Source organism: Corvus kubaryi, unplaced genomic scaffold (assembly GCF_017639235.1).
Source record: "Corvus kubaryi isolate FWS band 111438036 unplaced genomic scaffold, C.kubaryi_AGA036_p1.0 65246, whole genome shotgun sequence".
NCBI lineage: Eukaryota > Metazoa > Chordata > Aves > Passeriformes > Corvidae > Corvus > Corvus kubaryi.
In genome coordinates, this window is record NW_024581865.1 from 30,428 (window position 1) to 55,739 (window position 25,312).

Sequence of the window (25,312 nt, forward strand, 5' to 3'; positions counted from 1 at the left end):
GCCTGTGTTGGGATCGGCAGGAGCAGCTCCTCTGCCTGGAGCCCTGATCTGCTGGGAGACCCCCGGGCAGGGACCTCTCCCTGACCTCCCCAAAACCCCACAGTTACACCTCTCTCTTTCCTGCAGAGCTGATGGGGAGCAGCCCCAGTTCTCTCCCTGCCACCCTCAGGGAACAGCCTTTCCCAAAGCCTGGAATGGCACAGCACAGCCCCTGAACCCCACTGTGGCACCACGAGTCCAGCATCCTTCCCACACAGATGGCAGCCCTCAGGGACAGCCCGGGACCCCCTCCCTCCCTCCCTTCTTTCCTCCCTTCTTTCCTCCCTTCCTTCCTCCCTTCTTTCCTCCCTTCCTTCCTTCCTTCCTTCCTTCCTTCCTTCCTTCCTTCCTTCCTTCCTTCCTTCCTTCCACAGAGAGCTGGGTCTTGCCATGACCCCGCTAATGAACCTCAGCAGGCAGCTGGTGGGGCAGGTGCTCCGTTCCCAGAGCACTCCCCTTGTGCCAACCAGGAATTTTCTCTCTGCAGCCACCAAACTTCAGAGTCTCTGCCCCAGAAGCGCTGATTGCTCAGAGGCTGTGCCCTGTCCTCCCCTGCCTTGTGCTCCCACCAGCTGCTCCTGTAAGGTCTCTTCTTAGGGGAAAGGCAAGGAAATTTCCCAGAGGAATCCTCTCCCAAAGCCAGCTCTCACAGAAGGTACTTTTAATCCAAGAACTGTCTCTTTCCCAGATAAAGAGCCCTACAAAAAGCCTTCCACATGCCCAGGGTCCAAAGGGAACCCTCTGTGTGCTCCCCCAGTCCCACATCCAACTCACCTCCCCCTTCCCAGCACGGAGCAGAGGAAACCGCAGCCTCCATCCCTCCCCATGGCCAACCTCCGGCCTGGAGTTCACAGACACCAGACTCAGGAAAGGAGCAGCCTGAGCAATTATTTGCTTACAGACAAAGCCGTGGTGTTCTCTTTTCCACGTGGGGATCCAGTGTGGCTCCGTGAGCCCCGCGGCACCGGCAGCCCACGTGCTGCACGTTGCAGCAGGGAATTGCAGCCGGATCCTGGGAATAATCTGCAACCGAGACATTGTCTGCTGCAATGTCCTGCAGAGCTTGGGCATAAGCCCTGCTGATGGCAGGCAGCACTGCCTGGTACTCTCTGGATGCCACATCCAGAGGCTCCTGCTCCTGGATGTCACGGTCCAGGTTGAAGATGAGGGGTGGTTGGTGCTGCACTGCCGGCCCAGTGCTGCCGTCACAGGCCATGGCCCCTCCTAGGGAGGAAATGGGAGAAAACCCCTGGGGTCACAGGGGTCCAGGGATCACCTCTGTACTCCTCACCCCCCCAGGACGGCCCATCCCCACCCCATCCCAGCTCTTATTCCAAGAGCGTTCCTGAGGCCAACCCCAGGCTGCAGCACCATCCTGCAGACACGGGTCAGCACATCCTTGGGTCTGCTCTTGCTTGAATTAACCTGTGGGGTTTTCGTCTGTACCTGCAGGGATCTAAGAATTCCAGAGGTTCTTTCCCAGACTTTACTACCTCTGGTAGGGACACAGTACCTGTGGTGTAGAACACCTTGTACTGAGCCAGCCGCAGTGCCTCGATCTCGCCAACCTTCCCAGCTGCACCGCTGTTGGGGTGGAGAAGAACCTGCAGGAAGGACAGAATGTTCCATGAGATCCACTCCCTCCCCAGGTGAGCCACATCCCACCCCTGCACCCATTCACAGACACCATTCAGGCCTTGGACTCTGAGCAACCAACAGATCTGTGATTGCTGAAGGGTGGAATGATGGCAAAAGGGCCCCAGGAAACACCAGCATCTCCCTTGGACCTTCCTGGCCTGGCAGGAGCCTCTGAATTCCTCCTGATTCTATGGTAAGAAAGTGATCACAAAGGTGGGGGGGCTTCCAGCAGAGCAGGGCAGATTATCATAAAATCCCAGAATGGTTTGGGTTGGAACGCTCTCAAAGCCCATCCCATTCCACCCTCTGCCATGGCAGGGACACCTTCCACTGTCCCAGGCTGTCCAACTTGGCCTTGGACACTTCCAGGGATGGGGCAGCCATAGCTTCTTGGGATAACCTGTGCCAGAGCCTCCCCACTCTTAAAATTCAGAATTTCTTCCTAACATCCAATCTAAATCTCCCCCTTTTACTCCAAAACCATTCCCCCTTGCCCTAATCACTAAATGCCTGTGTAATATTTGGGAGCCAGGGTGGTCTCAGGTGCTCTGTGTCACTCAGCACCTCCCTGGGTGCTCACAGCTCCGCCAGCAGTGGGGACATCCAAGGGAGCTGAGCACCGGCCGGGAGCCAGCACAGCCACGAGCTGCGGGTGAGCTCATGCGAGGCAGAGGGGAAGGTGAGGTGCTGGAACATCGCTCCCACATCCCTCCTGTCCGTCTGACTCACCCCGCTGTGCAAGGGCTCCCTTCCCTGACAACAGCCAGGGAATGGGTTGAGGAGCAAGGGAAGGAGGGAAGGGTGGGTCGAATCTCTCACTTTTGGTATTTAGGACACTTGATCCACACAGGACAGCTGCTCTGGCACTGGGGAGCGAGGAGACAAGTGAGCTGGACACTCCAGCGGCTCCTCTCTCTGATAATATCTGCCGTGGAGCCAAAGCCTTCACTGAGGGATGAGTCACTTGAGGTTTCCTCCCCGGGAATTTGAGTTAAAAGTGATTCAAGAAATTTCCACTGTGCTAAGAATTAGAAACATCTGCTGGAGTTGTAGGCAGCTGCAGTGCCAAGTTTAGTAACAGCACTCGCAGCTGATGAGCGCAGCAGTGCCTGAGCAGGTGCCCGGCACGGAGCCCTGCCCCTCAGGGAGCATCCCAGGCACCCTGGGCACCCCAAGATGTCCATCCCACACTGCCTGGCAGAGCACTCCCGGGATCCCAGGCACCCAGAGGTGTCCATCCCACACTGCCTGGTCCAGATGTAGCCACTGCCTCACGGGACTGGTTGGAACCTCATCCAAGAAATGCCAGGATTCACGGTAGGGGGTGATTTCCAAATCCTCTCACTTTCCTTTATTGCCCTCCATTGCAAGGTAAATTCTTTTGGAATTTGGTTGGATCTTTATGTTTTAGGGGAGAAATAAGAAGGGTGTAAAGAGGAAGAAGTGGTGCAGGGTGAGCCTGGTGCAAGGAGGAAGCCTGCTGCAGAGTCCCCTTCTGCTGACACTCCTCAGGCAGGATAAAAGAGCTCCAAAGGAAGAATCAGCAAATATTCAAGGCCCTGTGAAGCCAAGGGACCAGGAACTGAACCAATTCATCTGTCTCCAGCCTTAAAGCTTTGCCTACACCTTTAAACAGCACAGCTGGGCTGCTGCCAAGGGCACTCAAACCTCCCTTCCTACCAACAACCATGTTCCTAAACCTCTTAAAACCCCACATTTAGAAAATATGTTATAATTTACTGCATAATTAAGGAGCTTGTTTTGAATCAAGAAACATTCCCAGGTCTGGAACTCTTCCATTAATCCATGACTATTATTTTAATAAATAAAAGATAGAGAAGGGAGGGAAAAAAGCCTTTTCTCCCCTGAAAATTCATTGCTTGAACTTGGTGCTCTGGGCTATTCACATTCAGCTGACGGACAGAGGGATTTACTGCCCCTGGTACTCTCGGTGCTCCTTGGAGGACGTGGTTTATTTTTCCTGACAACAGCCCTCGCTCTCAGCAGGACCTCGGTGTCACCCCAGCCCCGTTCCTGGCTGTGCCAGTGCCGAGCACAGGCTGGGACACTGGGACAATGTCACCCGGGCAGCCCACGCTGGGAGCTCCAGCCACCCCAATTAGGAATGTGTGGAAATTGGGCTTTGGAGTGAGCGAGAGAGCTGCTTTCAGGAGGATTTGTGTCAAGAGAAACCCTGCACAGGGGTCACTATCGGCCACTCGCGAGCAGGGGGTGAGAGGGGGGAAGCCAGGAGGGGGAGGGAGCGGGGACACGCCTGCTCCCGACCACCCCACGGGGCTGTGTGTCCCCTCCCAGGTCACCCCATCCCACGGCAGTGCGATCCCACCCCCTGGGGGGAATTCCACACAGGAATGGCTGCACCCTGACACCCAGCAAACTATCGCTCCCAGCAAACCATGGCTGCCTGCAAACCATCACTCCCAAAAAAACACCACTCTCAGCACGCCATTGCTCCCAGAAAACCATCATTCCCAGCAAACCATTGCTGCCAGCAGCCCCCCAGTGCCCTGCTCCCAGCGTTGCCCGTGCAGAGCAGGGTTAATCCCAAGGAGCAGAGTGGAGCCCGCTGGACACATCCCATCCTCTTCCCTGCTCCATCTCCCGGTTCAGCAGAGGGTTCCATAAATACAAAGCAAATACCAAACCCCTGATGGACACAGAAAGCAAATCCAAGATCCCGCTGGGAGCTGGCTCACGGTGCTTGCAGGAGGGTGTACTTTAAAAGCAAATTCAGGATTTATCCATGGGACTGCTATTAAAGCCGCCTTTTTAAAATTCTTTTGGTTCTGCAAAAATCTCGTGCAACTCTGAGACAACCGTGTGGCCATCCTGCTTGTCCTGCAAACTGTGGGTTTTGGGGTTAAAGGAGCTGCCAGCAGCGGGTTGTATGACAGAGCTGCAGGATATGGGGTGGGCTGTCCCGTTGGAACACTGTCGCCCCAGAGCTGGGAGGAGAAGGCGTTTGTTACACCTTGATCTGGTATGGTAAATAAATGGGTATAACCAGGTTGGAGCCCCTGGAATCTCCCCCTTTTGATGTACCTTTTGGGATGAGAAAGATGCTGTGCTGGGCACTGCAGGCTGCCACAAGCCTGAGCATCTCTGGGCTGGAGTCCCTGGGATCACAGACACAGCTCTGAGGCACACAGGAAGGTGTCAAGCTGCAGGCACAGGCACTTCCACTTCTAATCCCAGATTTGTGAACGAAGCACAAAACCATCTTCATTAGCCCAGAGCCCTTCTACCCCGATATCCCAAGCCCAGCCTGGTACAGCACCCGGCCGTCTCCAGCTGTCCTTCTCCTCCTCCAGGCCAGGGGCTGACGCTCCTGTGGATCTGCACATCACCAGTCTGAGCCTTTTTCCACCCCCACTCACCTGTTTTAGCTCAGGCTCCTGCTGTCAGGAGGGGCTGTCACAGGGGAGTGGCTCTGCCTTACCTTGTGCCCTACATCCGAGCAGCCAAAGAGAACTGGGGACACATCCAAGCCATCAAAGCGCCTGTTTGGGGGCAGCGCTGCCCCAGCCAGGGCCACCAGCGTGGGGAAGATGTCCAGGACACTGGGGAAAGAGGGGACTGTCATCAGAGCAAGGAGTGAGAATCCATGGAGGGTCCCCCCAACCTCACCTGTGCCCCACATCCCTCACAAGAGGAGCTCCCAACAGCCGAAAAGGCTGAACCCAGCCCTGTTCCTGGCAAGCCCTGGCTTCACACCCCTCACACCCCCAGCCAGCTGCTCGGGTTCAGTCAGGATGTGCCTGGCAAACCCTGCACCCACAGCCCCTCCCGCCCTCCTGAACCCCCTGGGCACGGGAAGGCAGCAGGTCAGTCACCGTCTGCACCAAGTGCCAGCACAGGGGTTTTCAGGCTGGTGCCAGCAGCTCCTGGCACCCCAGGAAATGCGGTGTGGCTGCTGCAGGGCGCAGCACGAGCCAGGATAGAACAGGAGAGTGGAGCTGCTCCGTGTCCCACAGACCCACTCAGCCTTTCCAGCCTGTGCAGGGCCTCAGCCACAGCAGAGCACCTGGGACTCACCCCAGTCCTTCCCGGAGCAGAGGGACACGGGGAAGGGGCAGGTGGCCCAAAGTCCCGCCGGCTCCGTGAGGATGCAGAGAGGGACAGTCCCCACTTTCCCACCTGCTGCCTGTCCCCACCTGGCACATCCGTGTGGTGTGAAGGGGCTGCAGGAGGGGTGGGATGGGGATCACCCAGCCCTGCTCCCAGCCCTTCACAGCCTGGGCACAGGCTCCCTCTCTGCTGGCCCTGTGTCCCAGAGGGGTCCAGACTCGACTCCAGTGGGATGGGAACATCCTGCTCGCAGCCCCCACATCCAGTCCACACCCTCCACATCCTGTGGGGCACAAGTATCTGTCCCCCTGGTGCCACCAACAGCATCCCTCCCTCACAGATGTAGTCACAAGGTGACCCCACATCTCTAAAAGGAACCACCCACAACCAGGGTGTCCCATGGCCCCAGGGGACAGCGGGACATCAGCGTGGCCAAGTGACACATCGCAGCGCTGCCCTCGGGGACGAGGCTGTGGCACAGGAGGTGACAGCTGCAGTGCTGCCAACGGGGACTCAACCCTCACCCCTCTGGCTACAAAACTCCCGTGCCAGCAGCTCTGAGGGCTTGGCTGGAGCAAGGAAATTGGTACAGGAAGCAAAAGCACCAGGAACTGGGGTCACCGGGGTGCTGCCGTGGTCCTGGCACTGTGACCTGGTCACCATGGCTCTGCCACCACTATGACCCTGCCCCCGCGTGTCTCCTGCCCAGTGTGTGATGGCAGCTGCGTGAGCAGAGAGAGGAAAGAGCCCTGGGTTTAACAGCCCCCAGCTCTCCCATTGAACGAGTTTTAATTCAGCTGCTAAGAGACAGAACAAATAAGAACAAACACTGCTGCGAGGCAGCCCCGGCCGGCGCTCACCGAGACGGCCCCCCCCGGCCAGGCCGGCCGGGAGGTGCCCAAAAACATCCTGGCTCTCCACTGCAGTCCCTGCAGCACCTCGCTGGGGGCACAGCAGGTCCCCCAAAACAGCAGCTCACCTGGGCAGCCTGTCCCTGGTCCCAGGGGTGCCCAGCACCTCCCCAATCCAGCTCCCACCTCAATGCATGTGGATGCTCCCAAGCAGCCCTGACCAGTGGATGGGACCTCTGGAAAGCATCACCAGGGTGGGAGGACAACATGATTGAGGGCAGAGGTGGCTGAAGATTCCCCCAGCCATGGGCAGGTGTAACCCATGGAAAAGACATGAAAAATAGGATTTTGGTGGAAGCCAGCGGGCACATCCTGGGAGCCAAGCTGGGAAAGACATGCTTGAGGGAAAGCCCCACTGCCAACCCCTGCCCTGCCAAGAAAGATTCAACACATCCAACATCAACACTCAGCCATCCTGCTGCTGCCTGAACATCGAGGGAAAAGGGCCTGGCAGTGCCCAAGGACAGCAGCTCCCTTCCTGTGAGACAGTGGGCATCCCCACACCCGGGCAGGACTTGGCGGGAGCACTGCCCTGCCATAGTGCTGGGCATCCCGGCATCCCAGGCATGACGTGGCAGGGAAACCCTGCCCTGCCTGTCGATGGCAGGGTGCAGGCAGCTGCAGCAGCTCTCCCCACACCCCAGCAGCTCAGCCAACCTGCCCAGCCCCACGCCGCTGGCACAGCCAGGATGGTGCAATCTCCTCCTTCACCACCTTCCTGACCTACTTCTTCCGTGTCCTACTTCGGGTTGGGGCAGGGAAGGGCAGAAGCACAGTGGGTGGCTCTGGCAATTAACTATAATTAAGAAAAGCAGACAAGGCAGTTTTGTGCAGAGCCCGGCGTGCAGGTGCTGGTCTGTGGTGAGGCATCAGCGTTTCTCTGCTGGCTGCAGCTCCCCGGCCCCTGGGCACGCTCACCCTCGCTCACCCCTGCACTCCCTGGCCAGGCAGGACACGGAGCCACGAGGTCCTGGGCAGTCCCAGCAGCCTCCCTGCCCGAGCCAGGTGTTTCCATAACCCCAGGGGAAGAGGAGATCCGTGCAGATGGGTAAGGCCTTTCCCTGCCCAGCCCTGGCTCTTCCCGGGGATCCCACCAGGCTGAGGTCCTTCTGCGTGTGCACAGGGCTCCCCAGCCTCTCCCGCACACACATTTCATTCCCTCCCCAGCCTCTCGGTCTTCCCCTTCAACTGGGGGGATTTCAATGTCCCTGTTGCACATGTTCATCTTTGGGGGCTGTCCCCGAGGGTGACAGAGGCATAGAGAAAAGCCACCTGTCCTGTGAGCACCTCCCTGTCCCTCGGTGTCCCTCCACATTCCCTGTCTCACCTCGGGCCATGGCTGGGATCGCAGTGGTGACACTTTCCTGAGCATGACCCATTGCTCACGCCCCCCAGGCTGGCTCTGTGCTGCCTCCCAAAGAGGGGGTGCCCTGTCCTGATGCCAGGGCATCACCCTGCAAAGCTGGGCATGGCCCTGTGGCAGTGCCAGGCTCTGCCGTGGGGGACACCAGCTGCTCTGTGACTCCTGGGGAGCTCCAGTCACTTTCCAAGCACCTGGAGTGCTGCACGTGCCTCTGCTGGATTTCTAGATTTCCAGCTGTCTAACCTGTCAGACTGGAGCTGGGAAATGCAGGAGATAAGGTCTGTGATTAGATAATCAGAATTCCTGGGCTTGGAGGCAAGGCTGCAGGGAAAGGCTGGTGGCACAGGGGGATGGGGACGGGCACTGACCCTGCATATGCTGCCCCAGCTGCCCGAGTGGGCAGGGTCTGGCAGCTCTGCCCCACGTCCCACGGCAGGCAAGGATTTGGAGGCAAAACCATGGGGTGCTACGTGCACCCCATCCCCTCCGCCAGACACCAGTGACTCAGCTTATGGCTCAAACCTTCCCCTGCCTGCAAAAATCCAGCTCCCAGAGCTGCCCTCGGGCTGTGGAACGAATGAGTGTCTCCAGCTTATCTCACGGACCTTAGAAACACCCAACGCTGCCCCAGGGCCCACCAGTCAGGACTCGATTCCAGCAGCTGGGACATTCTTTCCCAACACCAAACACCTCTCCAGCCCCATCACCCTGTGTGCTTCAGGGATGAAAGGGGACGGAGCATCCCAATGCCCAACAACCCTCCAGCCCCACCACCCCAGGGATGAAAGGGGACATTCCCCCCGCCCTGAGCCAGCACAGGCTGTGCCCCACGCCCTCTGCCAGGGAGGGCTGTCAGGAGAGGTGCAGTTCCACGTGGAGGGGTGCAAGTGCTGCATGGAGAGGGGCAATACAGACCCTCCCTGCCGCCCTCCCCAGTGAGGACGGGCGGGGGGCAGCAGCCCTCGCCCTCGCTGCCGCCGGATCCCGGCCCGGCCGCATCCTGCAGGGGATGCCAGATCCATCTCTCCGGCCAGCCCTGCCCACAACCGCACCCTCCTCCACATAAAGCCATTCACAGACCACAAAGCCTGAGCCTGCTCCTTGGTGGGGAGAGAGAACATCGTCATCTTTTAATTATCGGGAGGCCCTTGGCCACCGCGGCCAGGAGCACAGGGAGCCCAGTGGCTGCAAGCGCCAACCCTCCAGCCTCAAAAAAACCCTTTCAGCTCCTCTCTGCTGAAGCATTAAGTCTTGGGAGAGGACAAAAGTACAGTCTGGCACAAGGCAGGGAAGAACCAGCGCAGGCAGCTGCTGCTGCCAAAATCCAGGTGATGACCTGGGTCACAGTGCAGGGACAGGGGTCCTTCCCAATGGGGCCACCCCGCTCTCCGAGGGGCTCTTACCTGAGCAGAGCGTGGCTCGTCCTCCTGGCAGGGACACGGCCAGGCCAGTACACCAGGGCTGGCACCCTGTGCCCTCCTTCCCAGGTTGTCTGCTTGGCTGAGCTCCCACCTGCAGGAGAACAGGGCAGCGCTGGGCATCCTGCTGCTACTGGAAAACCTCCTGACCCCGGAGTTTCCCCGGGAAAGGAACTGTGCAGAGCAGAGATGGTGTAAATTACCCCAAAGGAGAATGGTTTCGCTGGGCCAGGGAAGGAAGAAGAGCTACAGGAGTTTTTCAGAGGGAAAGGGAAAAGAAAGGGGTCTCAGCTGGGCACTGGTTTGTGTTTCTCTGCTCCAGTGAGTGATGAGAAATGCAGCGGCTGCCAGAGCCATCGCATTTTCAGCCACTTTTGATGCCAGGTGAGAGAATGGAGCAGGCAGGAAATGTAGGAATTTATTCCAGGGGCTTCTGTCCTCTGCAGGGCTCAGCACCAACAGCCCCCCCACCCCCGCCCCGGCCTGCTGGAAACCTGCCTCATTAAAAATACCATCCTGCTAATAACCCTGCTGCCAGTTAATGAACCTGATCCATCGTTTCCCTGACAGCACCCAGTGCACGCCTGCTCTGCCCTTGGATTTGAGATGTACAGGGATCTGCCCAGTCCCTTCCTCTGCCTGGAGTGCTGAGCACTGGGACTGGGGTGCTGAGCACCAAAATTGGGGTGCTGAGCCCCGAAATGGGAACACCAAGCATCAAAACGGCTGGAAGGGTGTTGGAGAGCCTCTGCCTTGGCTGCAGCCCAAAGGGCCCCAGGCAGCTGAAGGGAGAAGGAGCTGGGAATGGGGCAAAGAGAAAATCCCAACGCGATTCACCGAGCAAACTTCCCAGGAGCAGCCTTTGTGCGCTGCCTTTCAGCGTGCGCATGGCAACGGCACTTGCCCCGAGCCATTTCCTCCGGGCACAGCCAACAGAGTCCCCGCGCCGTCCCCAGCCCGGCCCGGCTTCTCCAGGAGTCACTGCCTGATGCCTCGGGCTGATCCATGCTCCCAGACTATGCTGCCGTGCCCACAAGGACACGTGTGGCACAGGTGCCACAAGGACTAGCCCAGGGAAAAGGTTTCTGACGCTGGCATGGACCAAGCACATCCCCGATCTCTCCCATTGCCCACCCAAACTTTGGTGTTTCCCCCTGCCCTCAGACACCCCAGGAAATCACAGCAATTACAGCAATTAATATGAATCCCCTTCTCTGCACAATATGAAAAAACTCATCCTCCTGGGTGCATTTCCAGGGTTTTTCCATGCATGGTCAGGGTCTCTGGAAGGACATCAGAGGGACATTTCCTGACCAAGCCACCCCGGTACCTCTGGCTGGTCAGGTCAGAGCAGCCTGGGAATGAGGTCACATTAACACTTTGGGAAGTAAACAGGGCTGAAACACCCAAACCCAACCAGGGAATTTTCTCCAGAGTGGGGATGATGCAGCCCTGCTGCTGTGGGGACTTTCCAGGCTTTCCAGGAAAGCTGAACTGTGCATTCCCGTGGCGGGATGAAAACCTTGGTCCCACCACACACACAGCAGGTCTTCAGCACAGGGACACCAGGTCTGGAACTTCCCCAACCTGCCTCAAAATATGCCCAGCATCATATCCCCAAAATGTCTCTCTCTCTCCCAGTATCCCCCTGTTGCTGGACTCTTGGCCCCAAGGTGGGAGACGAGTTTTTGGGGTGGGCTGCGGGCTGTGGGAAGCACAGAGGAACGGGGAGCACATACGGATACGCTGCTCTCTCCCAACTCCAGTGACCACCTGAAATGAGTGGAAAACATCCCTGGAATTTGGGTTGGACCTTAAAACGAAACACGGAGCTACAGGAAACTTACAGAAACACATAGAAACACATAGAAACACATAGAAACATGTAGAGCCGGGAGCAGTCCGTCCTGCCCTGCCCTCCCACTCCTGGGGGCTTTCCCTGCCGGGGAACAATCCCCGGGGCTGGGAGGGCCGAGCATCCCACCCCGGCAGCCCCGGGCGGTGCGGGCAGTGCCAGCCCAGCCGGCAGCAGCCCGGGCCGGCTCTCCAAACATCCGTGCAGCCACCGGCCGAGGGATTTCCGAAGTCACCCTCGCCGCCAGTGTTTGCAGCCAGCTCGGAGCGCTCTGCCAGCCCGACCTCCTCCCCAGCCTCCACCGCAGGCAGGAGGGGCTGGGAAGGGGCCGTGTTTTCCTCGCCTGTTCCCGAACGCCGCAGTCTCTGTACCATCTGCTCGGGCTTGTGACCGTGGGTTGCTCAAGAGCAACAACCCGGGGCCGTCAGCGGGGTTTGTTTACTAGAAAATTAAGGTTACGATTCCATGCCGGGGCCAGGCGAAGGAAAGGCTCTGGGAATGGGACGGAGCCAGCGCAGTTTGCCCAGGGGAGCGGCCGCGGTCCCACGGCCGGGGCGTCAGGAAGCGGAGGAGGAAGCCCCTCGCTGCTGACCCCGGGCAGGGGCAGCCGAGCCTGGCACGTTAACTCCGCGTAATACAAGCAGAAGTGGGAAACGCCTGACTCATGAATGTTTCTGGCCGCCTCGGCCGAAATAAACCCACCAAGCAGATGGCTTGGCCGGAAAAGGAGGAAAGAGTGAAAAAAAACCTCAACAAAAAAAACCCAACAAAACGGTGGAGAGAAAGAAAAGCAAAGTCCCGGGGCATGGGGAGGGTGGTGGGTGCTCTGCTCAGGGCGGGATGGGGGCTGTGAGACCCTGACGGGGCAGATGGCAACATCCCATCTTCAAATCATCACTCACCTCAAGCTCCGGGCTAACGGGGACCCCAGCCCACCCCCTGCAGCAGTTTTGGGGGAAACTTGACTGTTTGAAATTAAAAATGTGTTCTGGCGTGTTCAAGCCCAGGGCAGCAGCCAGGGAAAGGCTTGGGGTGGAATGCTGCCCACATCCCCTCGATGGGCAGTGAAGGGCTTTGTGGAGCAGCCCCCCCGTGCCCCCGGGGACTGGGACCCCCCCACGCTGCCACGTTACCTCGCTGCCTCTGCCAGGCACCCACGAACGGCCCCAGGCGTCCTGCCAGCTCACACTTCTGTGCCCAGGGGCCATTGTCACCTTCGAGAGAAAGAAATGTCCCCATGAGAGACACCAAGACCAGAGGGGACACCTCCACCGTGGGGGGTAGGCAAGGAGAAGTGACCCATCCATCCCTCCTTGCCACTCCTGTGATGCCTCCCCACACGAGCAAGAGCAGCTGGTTGATGGATTTTGGTTTTTAAGTTTGTTTGCAGGGGCTGAGTGCAGGGCGAGAGGCTGGAGTGCCGCCAGGTCAGGACAGGGGGGGCACGGTGCCACCAGCTTGGGGTGTTAATGAGAGGCCGAGTGAGCAGTTCCTGTCATCAGGAGCAAGACATCCTCATTAGGGAGGCTGCTCAGTGACAGAGAGCGGATTTGGGCTTCTTAATGAGCGAGGATTTGTGGTTTAATGAGTCACGGCCCCACCACTTCAGCCCCGCAGCTGAGGGGGGTGGCAGGGTGGGCACCCAGCTGAGTGGCCACAGCAGCCCAGGACCCCCGTCCCCAGCTGGGACTGCTCCCCATCCACAGAGCAATGGGAGCATTGAGGGCAGGGGACAAACACAGGTCCTGCCCCACCCCAAGGTGCAGTCCCCAGCGTCACCCCCAGCCCCAGTTTTCCTTCTGTACCTGCAAACCACAGGAGCGTGTTGCCCTTCCCGTGGCTGTCAGCGACCTCCTTTATCCGTCCCACCAGCGCATCCATCTCTCTCAGGGAGGCTCCGTAGATGCCCCTACCCGGAGCGGGGGGCAGCGGGGGGGTCAGCGGGACGTGCATATGGGCCAGGGCCACGTAGAGGAAGTAGGGGCGTCCGCTGTCACTGCGCAGGGGACAGAGGGACAGTGTTCAGCCTTCAGGGGATGGCAGTGGCAGAAGGTCACTGGGGTGGTGGCACTGCTGAGCCTGGGGACATAAACCAGTGGCCTTTCTGCCCCTGCAGCTCCTTGGGGGAAAACACCCCACGTGCATCACCCAGCTGCAAATTCTCCAGGCACCCACCGCCCTCACAGGGAGGAAGCTTGGCTGAGCTGAGCCTCCCCTGCTCCTACTTAAACCTCTCCCCATTGTCCCCTTGTTGTCAGCTGTCGTCCCACTTGGGATGGACTTGCCCCTTCCTCCATCTCTAGTGGCCAAACACCCCACACTGGTGCACACACCCACACCTCCCTCCCCTCTCTCAGGGGGCCCATTTTGGCCCTTTGTCCCCCTGCCCAGCTGGTGATGTGGGCAGAGGATGGGGACAGCAGGATGCCCACACCACCCTGGGCACGGCCTTGGCAGTGCCACTCAGCCCCGCAGAGGCAGCGCGGCATGTTTGCTGCCATGCACTGCCCCGCTGCCTGCTCGCTCCTAAATCATCACAGGACACGTCCTGTTTGCTTGTTTACAGCTATATTTATCTGCTCCAACGAGGCCTGCTCTTCCTCAGGGACCTCGGAGGGGAAGGGTGGGATGACCAGTGGCGGGGAGGGGCCGGATCCCGGGGACGTGTCCCTGCCCGCGCACGCGCCCGGCTCCGGCCTCCCCCGGCTACCTCCTGGAAGCTCTCGGGGCCCTTCCAACGTGCGTTTCAGCACTTCCTTCCTCTGCCCGTCACCCACCTGGATGGAAAATGAGTAAACCCCATCCTGCCCGGAGCTGCTGCATCCCCTTCATGACACCGGAGCCCCGTGGAGGGCTGTGTCCCCCTGGCACCCTGCCCATCCCTGCAGGACGCGGGGATTCAGGAGAGCTCCTGTGCCCCTTGCAAACTGCTACTGTGAGACCTCTTCCCATGGGATGCCAGAGACGCCGGAGCAGGGAAAGCCTCTTCCCCTGGCTCGCATCCCACTCAGGAGCACCACTCCAGTATCCAGATGGACTCATGGATGGCTGTGATGCTCAGCTGAACATCCCTGTCATCTGCCACACGGACACCTCGGAATTGTCCTGAAGATCCAGCAAACGTTTAATCAATAACTGAAGACAGGAGTCCCTGACTTTTGCTCCCATGGTCACTTGTGCTCTAGCAGTGCCACATCTCACTGTCACAAATTGCTCAACCTTGACTGGTTAAAAAAACACCGAGGTGGCAAATCCAGTGTTCTTTTGTTGCCCTGTAATGAATGAGTCAGCCAGGGGAAAACTGGAATAAGCCATCAAAGGGAAGGGGAGAAAAGGCAGGCACCTGCTTAATCCTGTTCTCCATGAATGCAGATAACCTCAAAACACTTCTGGGAGTTTAAAGGTTTTGTCCTATTAACCCAGAGCTTACACACTTGGCTTCACAGCCAAAGAGCATCTTGGCAGCTCAGAGGGCTGCAGGTTTGGTAGGAGAAAGGGTTGCTGCTGCCCCACAGCCCAGAGCCTGGGTATCCTCAGCATCCCAAACGTGGCCAAGCCACCCCATGGCCAATAAGGGATAAACTACAGGTATTGTGCAACAAAACGGCACCCAGGTTTATAGAGAGCCATTTCCCCACAGGCTGCTCCCTGCCCAGCCCTTCATTCAGCTCTGTTACACAAACCTTACCCCGAGAACCCCCCTTCCCCGGGCCTGCGTTATCCCGGAATGCAGGCAGGGGACGGGCTCAGACAGGGCTGCCCGGCAGCGCTTCCTCTCCTCACTCTGCAGGGAGGCATTTTGCAAAGTCACAGCTCGTAATCCGCCAATAATGGGGACTAAAATTACACAACCCGTCAGCAGGGCTCGGGGGCATCATTCGGAGGAGCCACTCTGCTCCTCGGGGACAAACACACCCGGGCACCTCCTGGTCTGTGGGGCTGGGGGAGGCACATCCTGAAGCCCAGGGATCTCGGAGTGCTTTATCCTCAAAATGGGTCCAATCTCACACCTGGGGCGTGTTCAAACACCCCACCCTGGGCACCATTCAGCACCTGCTCACATGCCCCTGCCAGCACTTCACACCCATGGAGGCATCTCCACCACCCCCCTGCCAGCTCCTCCACAGGGATGCAGGGATGGACAGACGGATGGCAGCGTTTGCCTCCCTCCCATCCCCACCAGCCTTGACATCATGCACGTTCCGCCCAGGAAGGAGGCACAGCCTCACTCAAAGGCTTTGACCTTCCTCAAAACTGGTGGTTTTAAAAACACACGCCCCCTTTTAGAGGACACCAGGACAGCCTCAGTGCCGCCTCCTCCAGCAGGAAGCCAAGCCATGGACACCCCAAATCCGAACGACAGCACAACACCCATCTCCCCTGGTGCGGGGGAGTCCTGCAGTGACCCAGGAGCTCTCCCAGCCATGGGGACAGACAGGGGGCAGGGGGTGGCCCTCACCTGGCCCGCTGGATGAACCGCGACGCCTCGTCCGCGTAGCGCGTGGCCAGGCTGCCGAGCTCCACGGGCTGCTGGATGATGGTGACGTTCTCGAACAGAGGCAGGGCAACCTCTGTGTAACAGTCCTTCCTCGCCTCCCTGCTGGGAACAGCCACCCCAGGCTTGTCACCGGAGCAGGCATGGAGCCTGGCTGTTCTCCTGGCTTCCAGAAAGCCGAGGAGGGGACAAGAAAGGGAGCGCTGCCAATGTCCCCATGGCACGGGATGCTCCCAGCCCTCACCCCGCAGGGGAAAACTGGGTGCACAGAGCATGAGGGGAGGTAACCACAGCCAAGGGCAGCCCTCAGGGCTGGGGACACTGCTGCAAACACCCACCTCCCCGTGACAGCACTGGAACCCGCGTGCCCCATACCTGGCACCGGTGCCATGCCGCGGGCAGGGCGGGCAGGGCGGCAGGTTGTAGCCAGGGGTGTCTGTGCAGCCCATGTCATGGCTGTAGGGGATCCCAAAGTAGTAGTCAAAGCCTGAGAGGCAAGCGAGGGGGTCAGCGGGGTCAAGGTGACCACAGGGCCCTTGGCCCGTCCCCGCTGGCACAGCCCTTACCGCGGGAGTTGGGGTGATGGCGGCCGTGGTGTCCCAGGTGCCACTTGCCTGCGGGGAAGCCACAGAACATCATTTCAGAGGTGACACAGCTCTGGCCACCGCCAGCCCTCACCCACGAGGTGCCCACAGTGCTGGGGGCTTTAATCAAGCTACAAGAAAGGCTCCTTGTTTGTGCTGGCCGCGGTTCCAGAATGCCATCTATTTTTGCAGAAAACCCCAAAAAAATGCATAAGGTATCTCATGCCTGTGCAAAGCGACCGTTTCCAGCCTTAAAAGGCTCTTTCATGTGTTTGTGTTCTGAGCAGACGGTTTCCCAACCCCTCCCTAGCATCCAGCTTCATCCTCTGACCCCCGGCACGCGCTTGCTCCCACCGAACACACCAAACCAAGAGGGAGAACTGCAAAAACTGGGGGGGAATGGAGGAACAGAGGGATTTTCTGCCAGCACAACAGCAGGAGCTGCAGGTGCAAAGGGTTTGTGCTGGCTGAGGGGGACCCACAGTGACAGGAGGGTGCCCAAAGCCACGGGGCGAGCGGCACTGCCTGTGGTGTGGGATGCAGGATGGCAGAGCCGCCGAGCACAGTCCTGTTTGCTCGGGAACACCCAGCACATTCCTCGTGAGGTAAAGCAATTAGAGATTAAATGGAGAAGTCTGGGTTTCCGGCAGTGCCGTTGAAAAGGAAGATTTTAAGCTTGGCATTGCAAAATCCAAGGGGGATGTGTGAAATCTCCCTCACGTGGTCCTTCAGATTTTCCTTTCATTGCCAGCATTTCACCCAAGTACCTGCAGCCCCTCCTCTGCCAGGGCATCTTTGTCACCCCCTGCCACCTCCCCAGCTGCCCCCTGGCACTCTGGGCATTACCTATAGCTCCTGTGCTGTACCCAGCCTCCCGCAGGACCTCGGCCAGGGTGGTCTCGTTGAGGGGGAGGCCCCCGAGCGAGGTGATGGCGAAGTTGTGCGTGACCCCATTGCGCACACCCAGGCGCCCCGTGAGCAGCGAGGCACGGGACGGGGAGCACGTGGACGCAGCTGAGTGGAAATCCACAAACCTGCAAAATGAAAAGACCCTTCAACTCACAAGACCCTGTGTGCTCTAACACTGCCCTGGCCCTCCCTGCTGCCCTGCACACTCCCCCTTTTGCTCTGGGGATGAGGACAGGGAGTGGGAGATGAAGGTTCCGGCAGGGATGGATGGATCTGCTCCCCAAGGTACCAGGCTCTGGCTGCCCTCCCCATGCACCCAAACCCACACCAATGAAATCCCTTTGCCTGCCAGTCCCACAGGGCTGAATTCCCCTGTGCTGCAGGACAGAGTAACCAGGGATGCTTGGAGAGGGCAGGGAAGGGGGATAGTCATTACCTTGTTCCTTCGGCAGCCAACTGATCCAAATGCGGGGTCTCCTTTGTCTCTGCCCAGTTGGCACCCAGATCCCCCCAACCCACATCATCTGCCAGGATGACGATGAAGTTGGGCTGCATGCTCACCACACAGGGAGCCCAGAGTCCCACCAGCGCCAGGGCAAGGCCCAGCACCGCCCATGGGGACAGGGACAGGGTCCCCATGGTGCCACACGTCCCCTCCCACCCGCGCTGCAGCACCAGCGGCTTTGTCTTCCCCAAACTCCCTCTGCTGTGTCCCTGTGGATGCAGCTGAGCCTTCCACGGGCTCGGTCCCTTCCTCAGCTGGTGGGGCAGGGCCGGGGGGCCGGGGGTCTGGGTTTGCTCCCTTGGCTGCCGACCGAGCTGCGACACCTCCTCCGTCTTTCACACCCAGGCACAGCTGATATTCCCGAAACTGGCGCCAGCAAAGGTGTTATTCTTAGAAGTCAAAAAACACCCTTTGAAGTCACTGTCACCCTATTTATATCTTTCCTTCCTTCCTGGTAAATATCTAATTAGACACCAAACTGAAGCGGCATTTTCCCCTCCAGGAGTGGGTTTGATCCGCGGCGGTGGCTGCTCTCCCCTCACCGCAGCCAGAGGATGTTTGTGTCCAAAAACGGCTCCTTCCCTGCAGACTGAGCCCCTCAGCCTTCTGGTGGAGAAGAAACTGCTGGGGCTCTGTCAGTCCATCCTTCACCTCCTTACAGCATCCCCTGTGCAAGGGAAGAAACAGAGTCAGGGAGTGCTCCTGTGCCCCAGCCCGGGGCAAAGCACCTTCTCCAGACACCAAGGTTTTGCTTTGCAGTTGTTCTGCTGCGTGGTTCACAACGGCTCAACTGGAAAGGACTGGGAATACGGAGCACCCCTTCCCTTCACCCACTGCTCAGGCTGGGATAGTTTCCCATGCTCCTGCCATCCCATGCTCCTGCCATCCCATGTTCCTGCCATCTCGTGCTCCTGCCATCCCATGCTCCTGCCATCCCGTGTTCCTGCCATCCCATGCTCCTGCCATCCCGTGTTCCTGCCATCTCGTGCTCCTGCCATCCCATGCTCCTGCCATCCCATGTTCCTGCCATCTCGTGCTCCTGCCACCCCATGTTCCTGCCATCCCATGTTCCTGCCATCCCATGTTCCTGCCATCTCGTGCTCCTGCCATCCCATGTTCCTTCCATCCCATGTTCCTGCCATCCCATGTTCCTTCCATCCCATGTTCCTGCCATCCTGTGCTCCTGCCACCCTGTCCTCCTGCCATCCCGTGCTCCCTCCCGCTTGCCAAGGGCTGTCTCCTAAGTGCAGCAGGGGGCACAGCACCACAAGGGGGACATGCAGGGCCCTGCCCTCATTTGTGACAACTGACAAGTGTCGGAAGCTCATTGCCTAAATTTAGTTGTGCTCCCGCTGCCCCACGGCTGCCAGAGCAGGCAGCACAGCCCGGCTGCCAGAGGGAGCTGCTCCCAGAGGTGAGGAGGCAGGAATCCATACAAACCCAGAAGGCAAAAAACCCCAGGAATACCCAGGATTAAGCACATCCAGCTGCTTAGGGCAGGATTTGGCCTCCAGAGATGGAAAGGTTCAAGGACAGACCCCCCCAGAGACCAATGGCAGAGACGGAGCTGTGGCAGAGCTCCACAGAGCAGATGGAGCTGTGGAATACAATGTCTTGAACACAAAGTTATGGCCAAAGGGAGATGAAGCTGCAGAGATCTGCCAAAATCCCGCTGGGTCCTACACCAGGAGCTCTGCCCTGGCTGTGGGGATGCTGTGGGGATCTGTGCCTGGGTTGCGGATGGCCAGGACCCAGCTGTCCCCAGTTGGTACCACAACCTTGGGGCAGGAACGTGCCGTGAAGGATGCAGCTCCCATGGGATGGTCAACACAGCCAAGCAGGACAAGATCCCTTAAGACAAACCAAGAGGGAGAGCAGAGAAGGCAATACTGGGAAACAAAAGAGAAGAACAGGACAGGAGGAGGCAGGAGAGGGAATACGATGAGCCCCATCTGTAGGCCAAGAGGTTTGTAGCTTGCAAAGTAAATTATTCCCAGCTTTTGCTGTTCACATCTTTTAAAGCTTTGGGCTGTCACTTGGATCAGCAGCTCCTGGGCTGTCAGCAGAGCATTGCAGTGATCAGAGATGTGGCTCCATTCATAATTCATAGCTCAGAGTGTTAATTTATAAAGCCTGGAGGCTCTCGGTACATCAGCTGACGGGGGTGGGATGCGCTGGGTCGTGGGGCTGAGCTGTGGGAGGGGGGGCTCAGCTCTGGGAGAGGCTGCTCAGCCCTGCCCCAACAAAGCCCATGAGCTCAGGTCCTGTTCAGCACCCTTCTGCATCCCCACAGCTCCAATCATTGAGATTAGGTCTCTGGACATGTTTGAGGGCAGCTAAGTTGCCTTTATTTTCAAAACAAAAATTCCTTTGTAATTTTCTTGGATTTCTTCATGGACAGGAACTTGAAAGGAGCAGCTCTGCTAGGGTCCAACACCCCCTCCTCAGGGGCTGAGCCCAGCTGGGCCGAGGACAGCACAGAATTGAGCCACCAACTTCATAGGAACAGCATGGTCAGGGAGACCTCAGCCCCATCCCAGCCCCATCCCAGTCCCCTGTTCGGGACTCTCCACAGGGCAATGGAGCAGGATATCACCCTGTGCTAAAACTGGGGTCTGGCAGAAAATGAAGCACCAAAGTTGAGCTGAGCCCCTAAGGCAGTTGGTGTTCAGGCTTCCTGGGAAGACTCGCCACTGAATCCTGCCCTCCGGCACCTCCGCTGGCATCCAGCAGCTCCTGGGCCCCTCCCAGGCTGAGCGTGGTCTCTGTGCCAAATCCCAGCCTCTCCAAACATCGTCCAGGCAGCACCATCCCAGACCCTGTCCCACTCCTGAGGGGTGGCCCTGCACCCCACAGCGTCCCCCAGGGACCCCCCCCCAACTGCACCTGCAGCCACACGGAAAAACCCAGCAAACCTCAAAAGAGCCTAACAACCCACAAACCTCTGTCCCTTCCATTTGCTTTGCGGAGGGATGCCAGGATGACACAGCTAACAAAAACAATCCACACAGTTTTCAAAGGACACTCTCTCCTCCCTAAATTACAGGGAAAGTCATCCAGGGCTTTTATTTATAATGCAAATTCATTCATTAGCATCAAACAAAACTTCTTGATCCCTGATGCTCAGAGGCCATTTGAAGGCGAGTCGGAACAGGGCCCGTGGAACATCCACATCCAGACCACATCCAAACCCCGGCAGAGCGTGAGGCCATCGCTTGGCATCCACTCCACTGCACTCTGAGCCCTCTCTGACCCTTTTCAGACCAAATTCCCAGGTGAGTCCGGGCTGTGCTGGCTGTGCCCCCACCCAATGCTGTGCACATCTCCCTGGAGGAGGTGGGAGCCTCCCTGGGATAAATCCCAGCCCCTGCTCACCACTGCACCAGGACCTGCAGCCTCTCTGCTCCCCTCCAGCTCTGCTACAGCCAGACCCACCCAGAGCTGACCGACCAACTTTTAGCTATTTTTGCAAAAATAAAAATGACTCAGAACAGATTCCCCAGGCTGCCTGTGGCAGGAACATTGCGGCACCTCACCTTGTGCCAAGCAGGAAATACTGCACAGGTGGCTGCAGCTGGATGAGCTACCTGGGAGGAATCACTCCCGGGATCCAAGGCCTCCGGATAATCGGCATTGGCAGCGTGCTTCTCGACTGGACACGGCGCACCTGGGCGTCACAGCACGCACCTTGTACCAGGGGAGGATTAAACAAATAAATAACCTGCCTTTTGCAAGCCAGGCAAGGAGTTTCACAGGAACCCAGAGAAGTCCAAACCAGATAAACCAGTTTACAAAAGCCCCAAAGCCTCTCCAAGCAGGACACCCCAGGGCTGGCCCCTGAGCAGAGGAGGGGAGATGCCTCTCTGGGATGTCACTGCTGGCAGTGCCACCACAGAGGGGTCACCTGCACAGCGCTGGCAGTAGCTGTCATGTATTTATTACACATTAAACAGAAAGTTCACGAATCTTGGGGCCAGCATGATCATTTTAACATTTTTCACATTCTTTCACATTTTCACACCTGAAAAATGCAAAGCAGTGGCTGGAGCCCAGAAAAACCAGCAACCCTTTAAGCACACCCAGCTGTGCCGAGCTATCCCCTGCCAGCTCCCAGGGCTCATAACCCACCCAGGGTGTCCCAGCTCTGATCTCCAGCCCAAACCCACCCTGGTGGCCCTCCTGAAAGCCCCAGCAGGATCCCCATCCTGGCCACGAGGAGCAGAGAGATAAGGACACAGCAAGGGATGAGAAATTCAAACCGCTGTTATCCAGGACCACACCAGGAGCTCCCAGTGTCTCTCCTCTTACCAGCTGGAAAAGTCAGGGAAACTGAGGCAGGCAAGCAGAAGTGATGGCTCAGGCTCTGCTGACCCCACAGTGGGATGGGACACGTCCCCATGGTGAGGTTCCTGGTGCTGACCCCACTGGAGGATGTCCAACCACAGCCTGGAGGGAGTGGATGGCGGGGCAGACAGGCTTTAGTGGGCAGAAAAATAAATCTATGTTTTGTTTGCAATTCAAGCTTGCAGAGATTTTGATTTGGGCAGGGAAGGGCAGCTGGTACCCGGTGAGGGGTCTGCCCGTGGGGCAGAGGGGGCAGGAGCTCTGTCTGCCCCGTTGGGCCTCCCCAGTGCTGACATGTTTACCAGCAGAGCTCCATTCCCAGCACAACCGTCCTGACAATGCTCTGAACCGAGTCAGGATTTCATTCCAGGAAAAAGGTTTTCTGCTGGAAGAGTTTATACTAGTTCCCCTCACAGAATAAGCAGCACCGACAAAAACATACTTCTGCAGATTTACCAGGATTTCTGCCAGCTCCTGGGACAGGAGAATGTTTTTCACCCAACTCACTGCTGGGTCTTTCAGAGAAAACATTTCACATGCTGAGCAGGGCTGGGCAAACCCCAGCAGAATAAATGAACTGGAAGTCCCTGAGCCATCCGGCTCAGCGCAGGGGCCCGCGCTCCCCTGCTCTTCCCAGCCCGCCCCGTTCTCCAGCTCCCGGCTGATTTATGCCCACAGACAGGACGCCTGCTCTGCTTCCCCGTGGATTACAGAGCCCTCAAACACCAGCCATGCTCCCGGGCTGCTGGCGTTCCCGGGATGATGAAGAGGCACGTCCTGGTGCGAGCGCTGCCAGGCACGGGATGGACCCAGTGGATGTGCCGGGGAAAAGAATCCCGGGAAGGCACAGCCAAGCCAAGCAGCAGGGAAATCCCCCCAAAGGGAGCAAACAGTATGGGGGGAAAAGGATTTCACAGGGGGACTGGGAAGCCCTGGGTTGGAGAGGCTGCAGCCACCATCCCTGTCCCCCCACAGGGCCCCTCCAGCCCCCATCGCTCCCCAAAGCCTTATTGCTCTTGGAAAGCCCAAAGGAAAGGAATGGGAAGGTGAGGCAGAGACAGACGGAAAGGACTGACAAGAAATACCAAGGAGCAAATCGCTTTGGGTTTTTCATGCCAGAGATATTTGCATTCTTATTTCTCCCCTGGAGGCACAAACCTCTTTTGTTGTCCCACAACCACTTGCACTGTCTCTGCCAGGAAGAATTTCAGCACGGGGAGGGTGACCCGTTCCCAAGGAAAAGCCTGTATAACGGGATATTGGCTCTGCGAGGCCAGAGCGATGATCACCCTTTATCTGTACCCCTGAAAGGCAGGGCATGGATAAAGGGCAACCACCTCAAAGGTTCCCTCGGAGGAAGGGGTTTCCTGTGAGACAGGGAGATTGAGGCTCTCAAGGACACACAGGGCACAGTTCCATAGCTGAGTACCCAGATTTCTGATGGATTTCTGATGGATTTCAGCTTGTTTAGGATGGGACTGTGAGGAGTGAAGCTGCTGAAACCTCCCTGAGAGCACCAGCACTTGTTGGAGGCAGTGGCTGTTAGACCAGCATTGCCAAGAGAAACCAGCAGCAGCTTTCCCAAAGTTCCTGAGCAAAGCAACTGACAACTTGCCTCATTTTGGGGAATTTGCAGAATTTTGTCCCAGCTACCTCCTGCCCTTGGCTGTGTTGCCCCACCGGGACAAAGGAAGGGAAAAGCAGCAGAAGGGACTCTGGCCAAACCAAACACAGCAGCCCTTACAGTGCAGGAACATTTCAACCTGGGTGCTTTTTCCAGGGGTATGAACCAGGATCAGCAGGTTCCGCATTAACCCAGAACACTGTGCTGGGGTCCTGGGCCAGCACAGGGGGCAGATCCCAGGAGGGCAGGTGAGGAGAGGTGTGGTCACCCACCCACTCTGACCCCTCTGCTGCTCCCTGCAGGTAAAAGTCACTGGCCCACAAGTCACAATGAATGGTGCAAGACTCCAAGTCCTCCTGGCAGCATCCATCTGTGCCAGCACACGGAGAGCAGGAGCAGGATGCAGCAGCAGCAGTGAGCTGAGGCTGCCAGAGCTCCAAGAGAGTTTGGACAATGCTCTCAGGGACGCACAGTGTGGGATTTTTGGGGTGTCCGTGCAGGGCCAGGAGTTGGACTCGATGATCCCTGTAGGTCCCTTCCAGTTCGGAATGTTCTGTAATTTTAGGATGACTGAACCCCTGCTCCCTCCCTGCCCATCCCTGTAGGTGGTGAGTCGGTCTCTCCTGCTTTGTTTGACTCATAAATCCCTACTTTTTAAGCTTCCTACATAAGGGACATGTTTTCCCTTAAAAATGCAACTAAGGAAGTTGGTTTCTCCTAAATTGCAACTAAGGGGAATGCTTTCCTCTTAGAATTCAACCAAGGGACATGTTTTTCCCTAAAAATATGCAACTAAAGGGAATGTTTTCCTCTTAGAATTCAACCAAGGGAGATGTTTTTCCCTAAAAAAATGCAACGGAGGGAGATGTTTTTCCCTAGAAATGCAACTAAGGGAGATGTTTTCCCTAAAAATGCAACAAAAAGGCACGCTTTTCCCAAAAATCCAACTAAAGGAGATAGTTTCCCAAAAAATTACAGCCAAGATGTTTCCCCTAAAAATGCAACTAACAGAGATGGTTCCCCCTAAAAATTTAACTGAGGGAGATGTTTTTCCCTAGGAATGCAACTAAAAGAGATGTTTTCCATAAAAATACAACTAAGGGATAGGCTTTTCCCTAAGGAAAAAAAAAATGCAACTAAGAGTGATGTTTTCCCCTAAAAAAAACAACCAAGAGAGATGGTTCCCCCTAAAAATTCAAGCAAGGAAAATATTTACCCTCAAAATGCAACCAAGGGACGTGTTTTCCCCTAAAGTTGCAACAAAAGGACATGGTGTTCCCTAAAGATGCAGCTAAAGGAGATGGTTTCCCCTAAAAATGCAACCCAGAGAGATGTTTTTCCTTAGAAATGCAACTAAAGGAGATGTTTTGTCCTGAAAAACACAAGCAGGAGGCATATTTCCCCTAAAACGGCACCACGCGCAGCACCCAAAGCTCGGAGGGGACAAACACATTGTGCCACCCCCAGAAGCAGCACCGGGGGGGGGGCTCCGGCATGTGCTCCCCGCACCCCACCGCTGCGAGCCCAGCCCGGGGATG

At 57.6% G+C, this 25,312-nt stretch overlaps 1 protein-coding gene and 1 long non-coding RNA gene across 5 annotated transcripts; one reads left to right on the forward strand and one right to left on the reverse strand.

The window, feature by feature from the left end:
• The first annotated feature begins 353 nt into the window (after window positions 1–353).
• Window positions 354–3,562, forward strand: LOC121673150. Of its 3 annotated transcripts, none has more exons than XR_006019146.1 (4): window positions 354–694; window positions 1,492–1,870; window positions 2,528–2,994; window positions 3,089–3,562. It is a non-coding gene; the product is annotated as an uncharacterized LOC121673150 (long non-coding RNA). The 3 variants fall into 3 exon arrangements; XR_006019147.1 differs by having other exon boundaries at window positions 1,492–1,688; window positions 1,776–2,994; XR_006019145.1 differs by having other exon boundaries at window positions 1,492–2,994.
• LOC121673149 (arylsulfatase G-like) lies at window positions 689–19,336 on the reverse strand. 2 transcript variants are annotated; one of them, XM_042046229.1, is made up of 11 exons: window positions 17,738–19,336; window positions 17,239–17,426; window positions 16,375–16,422; window positions 16,184–16,295; window positions 15,773–15,913; window positions 13,119–13,309; window positions 12,447–12,527; window positions 9,444–9,552; window positions 5,138–5,258; window positions 1,553–1,643; window positions 689–1,263 (listed from the first exon to the last, which is right to left on the reverse strand). In XM_042046229.1, the coding sequence occupies exons 1-11, from the start codon at window positions 17,938–17,940 to the stop codon at window positions 935–937; spliced, it is 1,614 nt and encodes a 537-aa protein (XP_041902163.1). In that variant the 5' UTR covers window positions 17,941–19,336; the 3' UTR covers window positions 689–934. The 2 variants fall into 2 exon arrangements, with proteins under 2 accessions (XP_041902163.1, XP_041902164.1); XM_042046230.1 differs by having other exon boundaries at window positions 15,773–15,910; window positions 17,738–19,335.
• Window positions 19,337–25,312: the final 5,976 nt, after the last annotated feature.